The 15,964-nt window shown below is 39.7% G+C and overlaps 5 protein-coding genes across 6 annotated transcripts; 2 read left to right on the top strand and 3 right to left on the bottom strand.

Moving 5' to 3' along the window:
- The first annotated feature begins 587 nt into the window (after positions 1–587).
- LOC108594287 (putative inorganic phosphate cotransporter) lies at positions 588–6,879 on the top strand. Its single transcript, XM_017979428.2, has 3 exons — positions 588–1,108; positions 4,887–5,518; positions 5,579–6,879. Exons 1-3 carry the CDS (start codon positions 1,069–1,071, stop codon positions 6,392–6,394), a joined length of 1,488 nt encoding a protein of 495 aa, XP_017834917.1. The 5' UTR covers positions 588–1,068; the 3' UTR covers positions 6,395–6,879.
- Positions 6,880–7,026: 147 nt separating this feature from the next.
- Positions 7,027–9,233, bottom strand: LOC108600338 (putative inorganic phosphate cotransporter). The gene is made up of 7 exons (XM_017987860.2): positions 9,123–9,233; positions 8,893–9,065; positions 8,591–8,835; positions 8,219–8,435; positions 7,774–8,155; positions 7,476–7,714; positions 7,027–7,413 (listed from the first exon to the last, which is right to left on the bottom strand). The coding sequence occupies exons 1-7, from the start codon at positions 9,160–9,162 to the stop codon at positions 7,246–7,248; spliced, it is 1,464 nt and encodes a 487-aa protein (XP_017843349.1). The 5' UTR covers positions 9,163–9,233; the 3' UTR covers positions 7,027–7,245.
- A 123-nt stretch (positions 9,234–9,356) lies between these two features.
- Positions 9,357–10,962, top strand: LOC108602942 (putative inorganic phosphate cotransporter). 2 transcript variants are annotated; one of them, XM_033294484.1, is made up of 4 exons: positions 9,357–9,435; positions 9,484–10,184; positions 10,237–10,472; positions 10,542–10,962. In XM_033294484.1, the coding sequence occupies exons 1-4, from the start codon at positions 9,402–9,404 to the stop codon at positions 10,942–10,944; spliced, it is 1,374 nt and encodes a 457-aa protein (XP_033150375.1). In that variant the 5' UTR covers positions 9,357–9,401; the 3' UTR covers positions 10,945–10,962. The 2 variants fall into 2 exon arrangements, with proteins under 2 accessions (XP_033150375.1, XP_017846780.1); XM_017991291.1 differs by having other exon boundaries at positions 10,237–10,962.
- A 22-nt stretch (positions 10,963–10,984) lies between these two features.
- LOC108596519 (mitochondrial import receptor subunit TOM70) lies at positions 10,985–13,396 on the bottom strand. Its single transcript, XM_017982369.2, has 3 exons — positions 13,289–13,396; positions 12,030–13,091; positions 10,985–11,972 (listed from the first exon to the last, which is right to left on the bottom strand). Exons 2-3 carry the CDS (start codon positions 13,042–13,044, stop codon positions 11,179–11,181), a joined length of 1,809 nt encoding a protein of 602 aa, XP_017837858.1. The 5' UTR covers positions 13,045–13,091; positions 13,289–13,396; the 3' UTR covers positions 10,985–11,178.
- A 739-nt stretch (positions 13,397–14,135) lies between these two features.
- LOC108601119 (nuclear protein 1) lies at positions 14,136–14,857 on the bottom strand. The gene has a single exon (XM_017989043.2). It carries the CDS (start codon positions 14,642–14,644, stop codon positions 14,441–14,443), a length of 204 nt encoding a protein of 67 aa, XP_017844532.1. The 5' UTR covers positions 14,645–14,857; the 3' UTR covers positions 14,136–14,440.
- Positions 14,858–15,964: the final 1,107 nt, after the last annotated feature.

The raw sequence follows: 15,964 nt of genomic DNA, 5'->3' as shown, positions 1-15,964 counted from the left end.
TTCTGTTACACGTGGTATTGCTACTTAACAAATGAATATTTAGTACACTCGTGCTTACTTGAATTAAAGCTTTAAGCACTTTAAGTTTGCCGGTATTATAGAATTTATTTGCTGATTATCTGAATGCTCTTCAAATATGTAAGTAGAAACTGCACTAGTATCTATTAGTGCAATGCTATAACTTTAGTGCTGGATGCGCGTGTTTGATAAGCTTATGATTCATTATGAAAACCGTTAAATAGCGACAAATCGAAAGTCATATAAACGAAATCAAAATTCCCAAATAATAATACAAAGTTCCTTCGACACGAAGGACGGACGCTGTTTGTTACCGATAGCGCAACTTTATGAGTGCGGTCACCATAAACAACAAACTCACACACACACACACATACAAAAAATCAGCAGTTTGCGATTCCTTAGCACAAGCAGCAAGCCAACGTTTTGCGTCGATCAGCGCTGACAGCAAGATCAGCAGCAGCGACGTCGGCAGCGACTGCGACAGCAACACCAGCAGCGGCGCTTATCTGCTTGCCATATAAACTAAAGTCTGTGGAAATAATTTCTCATTTGAAATTTAACAGCCGACGTGCGCGGTGGGCAGAGAACAACAACGCACAACAAAAAATATAAAAAAGAAACAATAAGAGGCGCGAAAGAACGTGTGTTTAAACTAGCCAAGAACCAGCAGTGGGAACTAGGAGAATTCAAATTAAAGACACACCAGCCGTGTGTGTGTGTGGGTGTTGTTCTCATTGCAGTTTCATTTTCTAATAAGCAGTAAACGAGTGTAAAACGCGGCAGTTGAAAAAGTTTCAATTTCTAACTCGCTTTTGGTTCACACGCTCTCGCTCTCTATATATATATATTTATATATACATAGCTCGCTCTCTTTGTGCTTTTTGCGGCTGCGCAACGACAAGTGCGAAAAGTGCTAAAGTAGAAAGTGTTAGTCGTAGATAGAGAGTAAAGGATTTAATTCCTTTCAACGCGTTATAGTGCAAGTTTGTAACCGTGGCGAAAGAATTGGCCAACTTGTTAACGTTACAAGAAGAAAATCGAGCCGAGATGACACAACAACCACAATGGGGCATAAATTTATCAAGGTGTAAGTGCAAAAAGCATGTCCATGTGTATGTGTATGTGTGTGTGTTATATATGTGTATGTGTTCGTATTAAAATTCAAATGAATTTGCGCATTCATTGAACTCTGTGCTCAAAATTCTTCAAGTGTTTTAATTATTGTTTAACCGACATTGACCGGCAACAACTAAATGCAAAATCAAAAAATTATATATATGTTTGTTTATATGTATGTATATGTATACGATTACTTGTTCAGTCGCATAATAAACAATGACAAAACATTTATTGCACTTCCGAATTCGCTCATTTGTTGCTCCATTCCGCGCATGCTTAGCTTACGGATATCAAAAACTGTTTAATCTGGTTAGCTTAGTCAGGTTCTATGCATAAGTTTATTATGTCAGGCACGCTTCAACATAATCATCAATAATCTTTGATTTAACGTAGTTTTTATTCGGCTTATTTACATATTCATTTGACGCGCTCTTTTAACACACAATTTGCATACGAATAAAGAAAGGCAAGACGATGACGAAAGCATCAAAATAAGCTTCGACTTCTCGAGTTCGACTTTGATTTTTAATTCTGCTTCTTTTTCTACATATTTCTTCAAGTCTCTCGCTGCCTACGCACATTTTTGTAGGGTGATCAATTGCCTAAACGTTGAGCATATTAGTTCCAACTGTAGCACATGTTTAATTTTAGTTGATGAATTTATTAGCTATATAAAAAAAAAAAAAATAAGAGCTCTATACGCGTGAACCTATGAAAAAAACAAAGCATGTGTCCGTGCGAATAATAAAATATTTCAAATGTCGCGACACTAGATATTAACAAAATAGAAATTCACGCCACTATTTACTTTTTAAAAATAGTTTTTTATTTTCTATTTTTTTTTGTACAGCCTACATTGCTCCAGCTATATAATTAGACATGTGTCTGTTGTCTAGCGCAATTTTATTTTAAATATTTTCTTAGCTATAAAAGCAAAAATAAAAAAAATTAATTGCTCAACTGTAACTCTAGCGGTTGTTTGACCCCCTTAAATGGTTTGGAGGCGCTCATTTCCTATTCATTCTTTTATGCTTATTACTTTGCTGCTTGGTTTTATTTTTGGGCAAGGTCAACAGAAATTTTTATTTTCTTTAGCGCAACTAAAAAGCTAATGTTGTAACTGTAACTAAAATATAAATATTTTTGCTGCTGTGTGTGTATGCATAGCTAATAAACACTGTGAAAAAATATATTTATTTATTTATTGTTTTTTGTTTTGTATTTTTTGTTGTTGCTTTTTGTAAACGTGAGTTAGTTGCTTAAGCATTTGCCGAGTTAATGACTCGCAAAAACTTTTGACACTTATATGACTGACAATTTATCAAGTCTTGACAATGTCAACAACTCTTTAGGCTTAGCTTTACAAGCTGAAACATTTAAATACCCAGTAACATAGCTAGCACTAGCTACCAGTAACTAGTTCGGCGTATATACTTTCATTTGTCGTTTGCACGCGTTTGAACTCTGCAAATACTTTGTTCGCATTTTGTAAATATTTCCACGCATTATCGAAAGCACAGGACCAATGTACTCATATCTTATATATGCCAAGCTCGTTCATCAGCCTCGCGCTCAATCTACACAAGAATTTCAAAAACATGAAAAAAGAAATTGTGTAAAATTTAAAGTCGTGCTATCAGTGCAAATGTATAGACAGCATTAAAGACTTGCTCATACCCTGCTTAGTAAATATATACAAATTTAAGTTATGCATGTGATTCATTAAAGTTTCAAGCAAACACATTAACAATGCGGGTAAACTACAAATAGAGCGGGTTTTTGCCTATACGTAATTTTGTGTATAAATTATAAAGATCACGAGCTAATATTTTACAATATAAACGTTTTTATGGGCTACAACTTCAAATCATAACAATAGCGCTTATCGCTTATCATTCAGATGGCGTTGGTTAATATATATAGACGCTTGAAAACAGACACGCGTTAACAATATTATAGACAGCAACACTTCTATTCGAGCCTACTTAATCGCGATGTAGCCAACATGCTGATTGAATTATGAGCACACTTGATATGATTAGCGCTTGCTTGATTTACATGCATACCCATCTATATAATATATTTAAACTTAAGTGTGATTGGCTTATCGGCAGTCGTCTTTATTGCTTTCAAGTATTTGTAAATCGTGTGGCTTATAAATGATTTGTCGGCTTCCAGCTAAAGCATATGCTAAAATCTACTACAAATATTGAGACATCATTTAATTGTCAGCTCTAGTGGCTCTACGTCAATATCCACATTTATTGATAGCTGTTAATTTATTAAACAAATACTGGTGTCAGACTGTGACGTCGCTGCAAAAAAAAAGAAAAAAACGAACAATAGGCGAATTTAATTAAAGTCTTAACCTGTTTAGCGAATTTTGTTTACCATATTTCTTGTTCATTCATAAATTGCCATAGTTTGTAGAAATAATCTAATTAGTTTATAAATAAATTAAGCGCGCATGCTGATGCGCATCTAATTATATAATTGATGTATATACGTATATATCTAATAACATTGTCAGGCATTGAATTGCGATAAAAATAAACAGTTTTGTTGGCTTTTTCTCTAAGCCAAGTACACACGCATTCAATTGTATTATGCTGTGTGTGTGAGAAATGTGTTAATAAATTTGTTGTTGTTGAATCAAATGTTTGTAATTCCTATAAATGTATGTGAGGGTCAATGTTAAGCTCTTACACAAGATGTAGATGAATTCAACCTTGAAATAGCTCAGACACTCAAAACTTAAGAACTCTTTCCAATAAGTGTGTGTGGGAAATTTATTAAATTAATGTATCAGCAGCAATAACAATTAAGCGTTATCAACAAATTTAGTGCTTTAGTGCCCCCCAACCCTTCGACAATTTTTTTGTGTTCTTGACTGCTTAAGGAATTTTAATTGCCAAGCAACGGGCGCTATTTGATCATATTTATAATCATTACTTTCAGTTAAGCATAAAGTTTTATTTATTTGCAACAACTTCCACTTGAGACGACAGCTTATCATTGCTGCTTATCAACATACATATTGTACCCAAAAATTAATAAATTGCGGACACTTGTTATAAAAAAAATTGACCATAACGCTGAAAAGCGTATTTGGGAAAATTCCCAAAAATGCTTTTAATAAATTCTAAGAATTTAAGCCATCAATAAATATTTTAGTTTTGAATTTATTTCACAATTGAGGGCAAAGGATGCGACTGCGAAAAGTATGCTACATTTTAATTTATTGACAATTGCATGAAAGGCAAATTTATTTTAGGCCTTTAGATATATAGAGAATATATATTTTTTTCTATTTATGTGTCTGTATAACAGACACATTATTTATAATTTATAATATTTTAATATTACAAACTTATTAAGCACTAGGTATTCTATTAAGATTTATTTTTACTTATCATTAATAATATATTATTTAGTCACATTCTACTGTAGTTTAACATTCGTGACATGAGTAAATTAACTAATTGCCCCAAATTGAGTAACAGGAACAAACCAATGCAAATTGATTTGTCAGTGTAAGCGGCTTTGCCCCGTTCTCTCCAGTCCCGTCACCCAAACCACTAATTGAGTAATAAATCTTAGAAGTATACAAATTTGTTTATGCGCATGTTAGACAAATTAAAGAAAATTGTTTAAAACAATAAACACAATTATTATAATAACAATTTGACGTCAGTTCTATACAACTTGCTAATTGTTTAAATTGTTTAACTTTCACCGAACTTTAGTTTTTTGCATACCACAGCGTGTGGTATTGGCCATCATGGGCTTTCTGGCCATCCTGAATGCCTATACGATGCGCGTGTGCCTCTCACAGGCGATCACAGTGCTGGTCATTAAGAAGAATCAAACGGAGGAGGGCGTAAGTCACGCGATTTGTGAGGCTGATGATTTGGATAATGGCGCCGCTGGCTCTAGTGGCATCTATCCCTGGTCGGAGGAGCTGCAAGGACTTATTCTGTCATCGTTCTACATTGGTTATATTGTTACTCACGTGCCGGGCGGTCTGCTCGCCGAGAAATTCGGCGGCAAATGGACCCTGGGCTTGGGTATTCTGTCGACTGCTGTGTTCACCATGCTAACGCCGCTGGCTATACAAAAGGGAGGCTCCGATTGGCTGATTGTGACACGCGTGCTGATGGGTCTGGGCGAGGGCACAACCTTTCCGGCTTTGAGTGTGCTGCTGGCTGCTTGGGTGCCGGCAAACGAGCGCGGCAAACTTGGCGCTCTGGTCTTGGGTGGCGGTCAAGTGGGCACCATATTGGGTAATATGGTATCTGGTGTTTTGCTGGATGCTTACGACTGGCCCTGGGTATTCTACTTCTTTGGCGGTCTGGGTGTCATCTGGTTTGTCATCTTTGTAAGTTTAGAAAAAAGAAAAAAAATGAAATCAAATTAATTACAATTATATATATTGCAGATCTTCCTTTGCTTCAGCGATCCCAGCTCCCATCCCTTCATCAAGCCAAGCGAGCGCGAATATTTGGTCAAGGAAATCGGCACAATTGGCCGCAACGAGAGTCTGCCGCCCACACCGTGGAAGGCTATACTCACCAGTCTGCCCATGATGGCTTTGGTCTCGGCTCAAATCGGCCACGATTGGGGCTTCTATATTATGGTTACTGATCTGCCCAAGTATATGGCTGATGTGCTGCAGTTCAGCATCAAGGCCAATGGTCTTTACTCCTCGCTGCCTTATGTCATGATGTGGATCGTCTCCGTGGGCAGCGGCTTTGTCGCCGATTGGATGATCCGTCGTGGCATTATGAATACAACAAATACGCGTAAGGTAATGACGGGTCTGGCGGCCTTTGGACCAGCTATCTTCATGGTGGGCGCCTCCTATGCTGACTGCGATCGTGTGCTTGTCGTTGTGCTCTTTACCATCTGCATGGGTTTGATGGGCGCCTACTATGCGGGCATGAAGCTGAGTCCGCTGGACATGAGTCCCAACTATGCCGGCACATTGATGGCCATTACCAATGGCATTGGCGCTATCACAGGCGTAATTACTCCGTATCTGGTGGGCGTAATGACGCCCAATGCAACGCTGCTGGAATGGCGTCTGGTCTTCTGGGTCGCCTTTGGTGTGCTCTTCGTCACCGCAATTGTCTACTGCATCTGGGCCTCGGGTGATGTGCAGCCCTTCAATGATCCGCTACCGCGCAGCGTTGACTTTGAGGCCGAGGAGCGCAAGCCGCTGCCCAAGCCAAAGTCGCTGGAGCATAGCTCCTAGGCCTGCCAACTAGTTAAGCCCAGTGCCATAATTAGCACATTAATTAACTGCTGTGCTCTAGTTCTTGTAGTATGTGTTTTTATTATTCGAACTTGTTGCTTGCTGCTTGTTTGTGTAAATAGCGTTTAATTCTTTAGAGATAAAGTTGAATTTATTCATTTGTTGTTAAAGAATGCGCAAACAATGCTATTGCTAGTTTTATACGCAATTCTAAATCGAGCCAAGTGTATTAAGCTGGCGGCACTTAAATTAAGCGAATTTATCTTATGCACACACATATACCTATATGTATATATCTATATATAATTGCTAACCCTATCCGAAGCCCCATCCCCAACACCTAACCTCACACCCCATTTTAAACTCTCTTACTTATTATTTAGTATTTAAGTGCCAAGCAACGAAACACTTAAAAATTCTTAAAATTCACCGCTATGCTAGTGAAATTTTTTATTAATATGTAAAGCCAGTTGGAATGTAAAAAGTTAAAGTTTACTGTATTTAAAAGATTTGTTTGTTTTAATTGTCGATAAATACTTATTATTATTATATATGCATGTATTTTAAAATTTATGCTTAAGCTTCAAACTTGTTTTTATTATTATTAGCTAAAATAAAGTGCATAAACCAATTATACAATTTATTTTATTTGGAAATTTTCTGCAGGGTCTAGCATTGTCGTCTGCGTTTTTAATAGATTTCATAACTTTTATGTATATCTTACAATATTACATTTACGTATCTATCTTACATTACTTATTTGATTTAAACAATTACAATTGCTCCAATATGTTTTAACCACAAAACATGTTAAACTATGCCTGAATATTATATAAAGACATTTAAGCCTTTTAACCAGTCTTGGGCTTTTCTTCTTTGGGCTTGTCTTCTTTCTTAGCATCTCCCACGCTATCAAAGTCTTGTTTCTCGCCTGTGCCCCAGAAGATGAAGGGAATGGCTGTAACAAAAAGAATACCAAACGACAACCAGAATACTATGCGCCATTGAGCTAAGGTGGACTAGAAAAAGAATAAAAAATATGTCAGCTAGCAGAAAATTACGTATACGCATAGCTGCTTACATCCTTGGCAATAATACCAACGGCCTGGGGAGCCAAGTAGCCAGTAATAGAGCCAATACCATTGGTAATGGCCGTTAGCGTGCCAGCATAATTAGGACTCAAATCCAAGGGAGTTAACTTCAGTCCGCTGTAATAAGGACCCATTGTGGCAAGGCAAATGGTAAATAGTAAGACGGTTAGCCAAATATTGCATTTGGCATAGGAAGCTGCTACCATAAGCAGACCTGGCGCCCAAGACGCTATACATATTTAATAATTAATTAATTATTTAATTAAAAAGCATTAAGTATAAACTTACAGATAACAGTAAACACTATGCGCTGAGTATTTATTTTGAGCCATTCTTTTTTGATTATAATATCAGCAAGAAAGCCACAGATGATGGTAGATATCCAAAGCGCCAGAAAGGGCAATGCCGAATAGAAGCCATTTTTCATTATGGGAATACCAATAACATTCGAAAAATATAATGGCAGATCTATCAATATGACAAAGAGACCCCAATCGTGTCCAACTTGCGCTATAATCATTACCCACACAGCCGGACTTTTAAAAATGGCACACCAAGGTGGCATTGGCTTAATTTTGCGTTCCAATGTATCCATCTCTCCCTTCAAATAGTTGTATTCCTTTTCACTCAAGTATGGATGTGTGGCAGGATAATTGAAGCACATAAAGCCCTAACATAGAATTGCGTATGGTTAGTAAATAAGATTGGCTCACTTTTCAATACGATTACTTACGAATGGTATGCACCATATTAAGTTCAACATGCCGAAGCAATAAAATGTATACGGCCAATCAAACTTGTCAAGTAAAACGCCGGATAAACTATTTGATAAAATGCTGCCAAATGCACCAGCGCCCAATGTAACAGCAGCTAATTTACCTCGCTCTTTAGCTGGCACCCAACTTGACAATATACTGCTAACAGCGGGGTAAAGTGGACCTTGTGAAGCGCTTCACAGATTAGATAAATAAAATAATTATTATCAGTAAATCATCAAAACTAACAGATTTCATTTATAATAATCTTTGTATATAAACCAGCAATATTTTGTCAATCAAAGGGCTTCTCTTGTTTGTCAAATGTTTCAAATAGTTTTTCAGCTTACCCCAAAAATGTGCGCATTACCACAAGGGCCCATGGCAGTTCGTCCTTATCGACCATAGTAATGCTGATAGGCGACAACATTACAGATATAGCGCCAACAACCATGGAAATGAAGAGCACCCATTTTCCGCCATATTTATCTGACAATAAGCCGCCTGGTATGTGAAGCAGGACATAGGTACCAAAGAATACGCCCAGTAGAAGACCCACCACGTTCGATGACCACTCATAGACGGCATCTTTATCCTACGAAAATTCAATATACAAATAATAGAGAACTGTATAATATGCAGAAGAACTTACATGAGAGTCGTCATTGGTATCCTCTCTGGGGCACACAGTGTCTTTATCTGTGACATTCTGCTTTACAACAATGACAGTTACAACATGAGAAAGACACACGCGTGTGGCATAGCAGATCACAATCGCCCAGAAACACATGAAGGCCAAAATTATACGCTGTGGTATTAAACAGCCTATAAAGCGTATCAAGTAGTTGGAAATCGCGGCATAGATTAGCGCAGCATACTTACATTTTGACAACTTTCTCCCCCATTCTGGTTGATGATCCATCTTAGAATGGAAATACCTTTTTTTCTATATTAAATTAAATTTTATTTAAGGAACCATAAATTTTTTTAAATGTGTTCCGTCTACTGGCCAGAATTAAATGAGTGCAAAGTTTGAATTATTTCATATGTATATATAGCACTGCCGACTATGATAAGCTAATATCGAATTCGAATTTAGATTTAAAAAAAGTCAGCGTTAGAATATTTAATCATTGAAAACTATGCGTAAATATAAATAAAATGCTGGAGCAACAATTACGTAAGGTCTTCGACTGTAAGTAATAGCCAAATGCATTATAGCTGCTATATAACCGATATATAGATCTGCAGGTGCGGCAACGTCACGTAGTTTGCTACTTTAGCATGTTGGCCATAATAAATGCGTATACGATACGACTCTGCTTGGACTTTACACTCAATCGCATAATGCAGGAGGGCAAACGATCTGGCATTAAAACGAAGTCAAAGATAAGCAAAGCTAAGCTGGCACTGCCAACCAAGCGGCCACGTTTAAAACGTCAACGTGCTGGTCAAGCTGCAGCTGGCTTCAAGCTAGCGACGCCGCATATATCAGCCGCCAATACGGCGGATTTGTGGAGCAATCAGGTGCCAGTGCTGGTGAATGTTTTCTTTTATGCCGGCTATATGCTCACCCATGTGCCAGGCGGGCGTTTATCGGAGCGTTATGGCGGCAAATGGATTCTGGGTGCGGCTATACTCTGCTCTGCTGTCTTGACGTTGCTGACGCCTTCAATAGTGCGTTGTGGCGGACCGTGGGCGCTGATCGTGCTGCGGCTGTGCATAGGTCTGGCGGAGGGTCCAGCGGTGCCGGCGGTTAGCGTTTTGCTGGCTCAATGGGTGCCCGAACAGGAGCGTGGCTTGCTTTGTAGCTCTGTCTTGAGTGGCGGTGAGATTGGCATTATGTTTGTGCATTTGGTAAGCGGACTCGCTTTAAGAGATCAGGATTGGGCGTTGGCTTTCTATGTCATAGGTACGGGCGCCTTGCTCTGGTTTGTTGGCTTTGTAAGTTAACAAAAGTTAAACATATCTTGCTTGCTAACATTTGTTTACCTAGGTCTGCGTTTGCTACAGCAATCCGGCTGACTCGCCTTTTATCAAAAGCGAGGAGCGTGAATACATCAAGCAGAGAGTTAGCGCTACGCTTGTAACTGAAACGCCCAACGATTCAGTGCCCTGGAGCAGCATGCTACAAAATGCGCCAGTTTGGGCTATGATTGCCGCCAGCATGCAGCACGATTGGAATCAACTGGAGCTGACGCATGAGCTGCAGGAGCTGTTGCAGCAACTCAAGTCTGTAGATCGCACGCTTTGGCAGGATTTGTCCAGCAGCATTTTGATAACAGCGCCACATTTTTGCAGCTGGCTGGCATCGCTTAGCTCCGGCGTGCTAAGTGATTATCTCATAGCCGAAGGCATTTTGAGTCGCACACAGACGCGTCAACTCATGTCTTGGCTGGTCTTCTTCAGCGTCTCCATGTACATGGTGTACTCCAAGGAGTATTGGGCACGCAGTTGGAGCATCATGGCTTTTGGAGCCTACTATGCAGGCATCAAGCTGCTGCCGCTGGACATGAGTCCCAACTATGCGGGCACGCTCATGGGCATTTCAAATGGCTTGGGAGCAGTGCCGGGCTTGGTTATGCCACTGCTGCAGCAGCTGGAGGCACAGTATGCCGTTGTGGGCAGCATACGAGCAGCGCTTTGGCTGCTCTGCGCCAGCTACATATCCGCTGATGTGCAGGCTTATAATCAACAGGCTTGAGCCTCAAATAAAATTTGACTAGCAGCAAATAAAAGAATGATTTATGATTATTTTTTGGTACTTAGATTAACAGCATTATAATGTAATTATAATACAGTAAACACACTTGACTTAGCTAAAACTAGAAGCACAATAACTAAAACAGTTTGAAATGTTCAACGTAGGGGCTGGAACTGGGGTAGTGGAGCTTAGGTTTGTTTAAATGCCGAACGCTTTTGGTGGTGGTGGTGGTGGTTACATGCCCGTCTGATTAAGATAACCCGACTGTGCCATGGCTGAAACGGAATTCATATCAATGCCCAGCTTGCGCGTGATATTGATTTGAGCCAACGCCGCATTGCGCAACGAGTAGACATGCACCAGCTCTGCCTGACTCTTGGCATAGAGCAGCGCCTTCTCAAATAGCTCGACAGCACGTTGCAGCTGGGCGCGTTGCACCTCCACTGTGCCCAGAGTTTCATACGCCAGCTCGCACTTGGGATCCACCTCGATGGCGCGATTCAGCAGCGTCACAGCAGCATCGATATCGCCACGCCATTGCAGCACCATGATAGCCTGATGCACCAGCAGTGCTGGATTTGCTGGAGACATCTTCATGGCCTTCTCGTAGAACTGTTGCGCCTGCGCAAATTGCTGCTGATCGGCCAGCACTTGTGCCATGAGACTGTAGCACTCAACGCACTCCGGAAACTTTTCAATTGCACGCTCAAAGTCGCCAATGACACGCTCCAAACGCTGCTGATCGCCCTTCATTAGCGATAAACGATACTCCGCATAACATTTTTGTACATAGGCGACAGCATGTTGCGGCGCCAGACGCACTGCCTTGTCGAACTCGCTCAATGCCTCATCGATTTGCTCCAAAAGCAGCAAGATCTGCGCACGCTGATGGAAAACATCCGCATTGTTAGGGTGCAGCTTTTCGGCAGCATCAAAGTCAGCCAGGCCCTTTTCACGCTCATCCGTTTGTATAAACAGCGCAGCGCGCTTGATATACGCGTAGACTCTAAGGCTAACATCCGCATCAGCTGTAAAGCAAGTGGGAGAGATTAGCAGGCATTAAGCTAGCTAAGCGCATAACTCACCATTGTCCAGCACAGCATCAAAGTCGCAGCGACTGTTGTTAAAGCTGCCGCAGAGCAGATGGAAGGTGCCGCGCATTAGCAGCGCCTCCACTTTGTACTGTGACTCGGCTTCGCTGGATTCAATCTCCTCCGTGCAGGCTGGTATGATCTCATCATACTGCTGCTCATCAAAGGCACGTCTGGCGCGTAAGAAGCCACGTGGTGGCGTATCCACCACTGACGTGGGCGGCACCTGCATTGTCTGCAGCGGATCGGCAATAAATGAACGCAAGTAGGTATTCACAAAGCTAGCTGAAGGCACGACAGGCACGCGATCGCGCATGCCACGCTCCGCATCCAGGCGGCCCGTTTCCTTAAGAACACGATCTGCAAACATAATGGTGTTGTTGTTTTGGAACATTTCCAGTATGCAGGTAGCAGTGACATCGTCCAGGCAGTCGGTCATGTCCTTGGTGGCCTCATGAGCGCGTGCACGCCTGTAGTAGGCCTTGGCATAGCGCGGATTGCACTCAAGCGAACGCGAGCAATCCTCTTTGACCTTGTTCCATTTTTTGAGCATCTCGTAGGCGGCTGCGCGATTTTGATAGAAGATGGCCATGTCCGTGCGATGCTCGCTGGGGCACTTGTCGATGGCCTTGTCGTAGAAATTTATTGCCTCATCGTATTTACCATTGCGATAGCAATTGTTGCCTTCGTTCTTGTAGTTGTTCGCCTCCTTAAGCGGCGACAGCTGCTCGCCCAGCTCGGCGTTCTTCTTTTTGCGCTCCAGCTCCTTGTCCGGTGCTGTGCCATCTATAGATATTGTTTGCTTTTCCAATTTGCCCTTCTGCTGTGATTTGTCCTTCGTTTTACTTGATTTATTGCTGTGGCTGCCGTCTCTCAAATCGGGCTTATCTGGTGTGCTACTCTTGTTTACCACATACATGCCCAGGCCGATGGCTAACGGCGCGCCCAGTATAAGCGCCACCTGCCATTTGCTTAGCTTCACGGAACCCATATTTAGGAACGTTGCCATTATTCTTACGCTGTTCTATATTATTGTACGTGTGCAGTTTGTGTCAGCTGTAAATAGAGAGTATTGTGTAATAGCTTAAGGCCTTATCAAACGCACGTTGCGAGCTGCTACAATTCACAAGACGCTAAATGCCGGTGCGGTGCGCCCTCACATCATTATTTTCACCACCCCCAACATTTGTTATTGATTTTTTATTGGTTAACACCTGCACCGGCGCGCTTTCGATTGACTGTTGACTACTTACGTATTGTCTTGAATTTACACTGCAATGAATTTTGCAAATATGAACTGTTACTTGAATGCTTTTAAGTGAAAAGTAAATATACAAATTTATGTCTTACGAATCTAGCCTGCTTTTTACAAATTTTAGTCATATGGAACGAACAGAGTGACCGTAGCATACAAATTGAAACATACTATTATTGTGCTAGATGACAGCTGCCACCTGCTTGTTGATATATCGATATATGCTGAATAGAAGTTTAAACTTTAAATATTTAACAAAGTTTGGTAAAAAGTATTAGTTCATCAACTATGCCAAATTTATCTGTTAAAAACATGTGCTCTTTCCATGCGGAATAAAATTAAATACTTGTTGCACACTTGCGTGTGTGAGAGTAGCTTAAACTTTAAGTGTAAGGTCAAAAATTATTTCCGTTATAATTACATTCACATACGTATGTATGTATGTACAATATACATGTAATTTGTATGCAGGCTGTATTTACTGATATCACATTAAAGTTTATTCAACTAAATGGCTATAAATATGCATTCAGCTGCACTCTCATTTTTCTCTCTCTCTCTTACACACACACTAACACAACTAATGGGCACAATTCAATCTGCTTCTTTTCGAATTTAGTATAAAAATGGGTCATAGCACACAACAGAGTAACAAAAAAAAAAAAAAAAAAAAATAGCTTTTTACCATGAAAAAACACAAAATGGACTTTGGACGGCAACGGCAATAAAAGAGCCAAATGTTTAAGTGTATTTTTATTTTTAATTTTATTTTATAGTTTAAACTTAAAGAAAACTTCATAATTTAAAACTCACGAAGCTTAAAACTAAAATTGTAAGTCTGTAAGTTTGTTAAGTTTAGGAAATAGTAGAAACTATATAACTCTATTAAATACAGTACTCCAATGATTATCTGTTTTTTTTTTTGTTTCCTAGCGCCAGCCGCTGCAGCAGCTTGACTGCTTTTGGTTTTTTGCTTTTTGTAAAATGTGCTTGTGTGTGTGTGTGTTTTTTTTTCAATTTCTAATTGCTTGCCTTTTCTTAGAGCTTTTCTCTTTTAACATAAATTCAATATCTTTTCTTCTTATTCGCACGCTTTTGCTTCTTTTCAAGTATTTGTATTTTTTGTATTGGCCTTTGGTTGCCTCAGACATCAGTTTTTCATCACAGCTTTTTTGTTGTTGTTAGTGTTAATGAGCTTGGTTAAAATCTTTCTAGAGTGGCCGGAGGGATCAAAGTGGTTGGTATGCTCGCTCGCCTCCTTCTTTGAGCGCTGTTTTCCACTGTGGCCAGAGAAAATATGTTTTCCATGGTCAAAGTTGTAGTGTTCGTATTCATCAAAGTGAGCCTCAGACATATTGATAGTAGTTTTTGTTGTTATTATTGCTGGTTTTGAGATCTGGCGTATACTGGTATTGCGATTAGGAGCGTTTTTCTCAAACTCTTTGTTGATTTTTTCTTCGTGTTGCTTTTGTTTTCTGTATGCGTCACTGCAGTTTACCTGCTTCGGCTTCGACGTGCTCTGTAGCAAAACTGTTTTGATACTGAACCCTTGGCCGCCGCTTGACACCTGCTTATATACGCGAGAAAAAGCAATTAAGCAGAAAAAACTCTCACGCCAGCCTGAGCTGATAACGCAAAGCTTGTATCTCTCTCATTGTGCGCAGGCAAAATCCCAGTGAGAAATTTACGACATACAACGACATGTTAATAAAAACAATGGAAAGTTTATATATAAATTCAATATAAATAAAATAGTTATTAGTAAGCATTTATAAACATATGTTTGTATACTAGAAATTTCCATGGCTATATTTACCATTGGGTGGGTGCGCTCGCTCTCTTGCGCAGACAGTCATGCGCTCTCGCTCTCACGTAATTCTTACATACATATAGAGTGCTCTCCAAGCTTTTAAACAATTTTTGCTGCGCAATTTAATTATTTGTTGTGTTTACAAAATGCGCGGTAAACAAAAAACAAAAAGACATTGACAACGTCAAACATATTTTTTTTTGCTACGTCTATTTATTTAAATTATTCTAAAATGATTTCATAATGCATTCGTTCTTATAATAAGCACACCCTTGGACTCTCCCGAGTGCATTTACATTTGCTTCACCCACGTGTTGCACTCTCCCAAGTCAACGACTGTTTCCCAATCTCATTGCCACAAACTTTCCGTTACAACTTAAATGTCAACGTGTAATAAAACTAAATTGGCCACACAAATATGTCGACGTGATTAGTTGAGCATACGACGTACATAAGAACATTAGAAGGCCGTCTGGGCATACACACATACTTACATCAGCAATCTCCTTGCTGTCTGCCGACCTACATCTGTATGTATGAGTGATTGTACATCAAGTGTTCAACATTGTTGACAAAAGAAAAGCTTTTAATTTGATTTCACGATTGTTTACGTAAATTTATTTGTGCATTGTCTGAAACATTTGTTTTTGTTTGTATTAAAATGCCGGTGATAAGCTTTATTATCAGCAAATTGATTGTATAAGGTTAGTTCAACTTGCGGCTAAAATGATTAGTCACGACTTTGGGCTTGCTTGTTTGTGATAAGGTGTTTTTAAATATATTAACACATTCATTATTATTTCTAGAAACAACGCAATAGAAAGTTCAAGAAGCTTTTTTAAAGTTAAAGTTGTTTGTTTACAT

This window comes from Drosophila busckii, chromosome 2L (genome assembly GCF_011750605.1).
Source record: "Drosophila busckii strain San Diego stock center, stock number 13000-0081.31 chromosome 2L, ASM1175060v1, whole genome shotgun sequence".
Taxonomy (NCBI): Eukaryota; Metazoa; Arthropoda; class Insecta; order Diptera; family Drosophilidae; genus Drosophila; species Drosophila busckii.
The sequence above is the reverse complement of the archived record's forward strand: the minus strand, read 5'-3'. Positions and strand labels throughout refer to the sequence as shown.

Excerpts from the sequence above, each read along its gene's own strand:
- LOC108594287 (XM_017979428.2), top strand. The coding sequence starts at position 1,069 with ATGACACAACAACCACAATGGGGCATAAATTTATCAAGGT. Across the intron at positions 1,109-4,886 it reads GGGCATAAATTTATCAAGGT|TTTTTTGCATACCACAGCGT; the intron begins GTAAGTGCAAAA and ends ACCGAACTTTAG. Across the intron at positions 5,519-5,578 it reads TCATCTGGTTTGTCATCTTT|ATCTTCCTTTGCTTCAGCGA; the intron begins GTAAGTTTAGAA and ends TATATATTGCAG.
- LOC108596519 (XM_017982369.2), bottom strand. The coding sequence starts at position 13,044 with ATGGCAACGTTCCTAAATATGGGTTCCGTGAAGCTAAGCAAATGGCAG. Across the intron at positions 11,973-12,029 it reads TGATGCTGTGCTGGACAATG|CTGATGCGGATGTTAGCCTT; the intron begins GTGAGTTATGCG and ends CTTGCTTTACAG.
- LOC108601119 (XM_017989043.2), bottom strand. The coding sequence starts at position 14,644 with ATGTCTGAGGCTCACTTTGATGAATACGAACACTACAACTTTGACCAT.
- LOC108600338 (XM_017987860.2), bottom strand. The coding sequence starts at position 9,162 with ATGGATCATCAACCAGAATGGGGGAGAAAGTTGTCAAAAT. Across the intron at positions 8,156-8,218 it reads TAATATGGTGCATACCATTC|GGCTTTATGTGCTTCAATTA; the intron begins GTAAGTAATCGT and ends ATTCTATGTTAG. Across the intron at positions 7,414-7,475 it reads TTGGTATTATTGCCAAGGAT|TCCACCTTAGCTCAATGGCG; the intron begins GTAAGCAGCTAT and ends TTCTTTTTCTAG.
- LOC108602942 (XM_017991291.1), top strand. The coding sequence starts at position 9,402 with ATGCTGGAGCAACAATTACGTAAGGTCTTCGACT. Across the intron at positions 9,436-9,483 it reads ATTACGTAAGGTCTTCGACT|ATCTGCAGGTGCGGCAACGT; the intron begins GTAAGTAATAGC and ends ACCGATATATAG. Across the intron at positions 10,185-10,236 it reads TGCTCTGGTTTGTTGGCTTT|GTCTGCGTTTGCTACAGCAA; the intron begins GTAAGTTAACAA and ends TTGTTTACCTAG.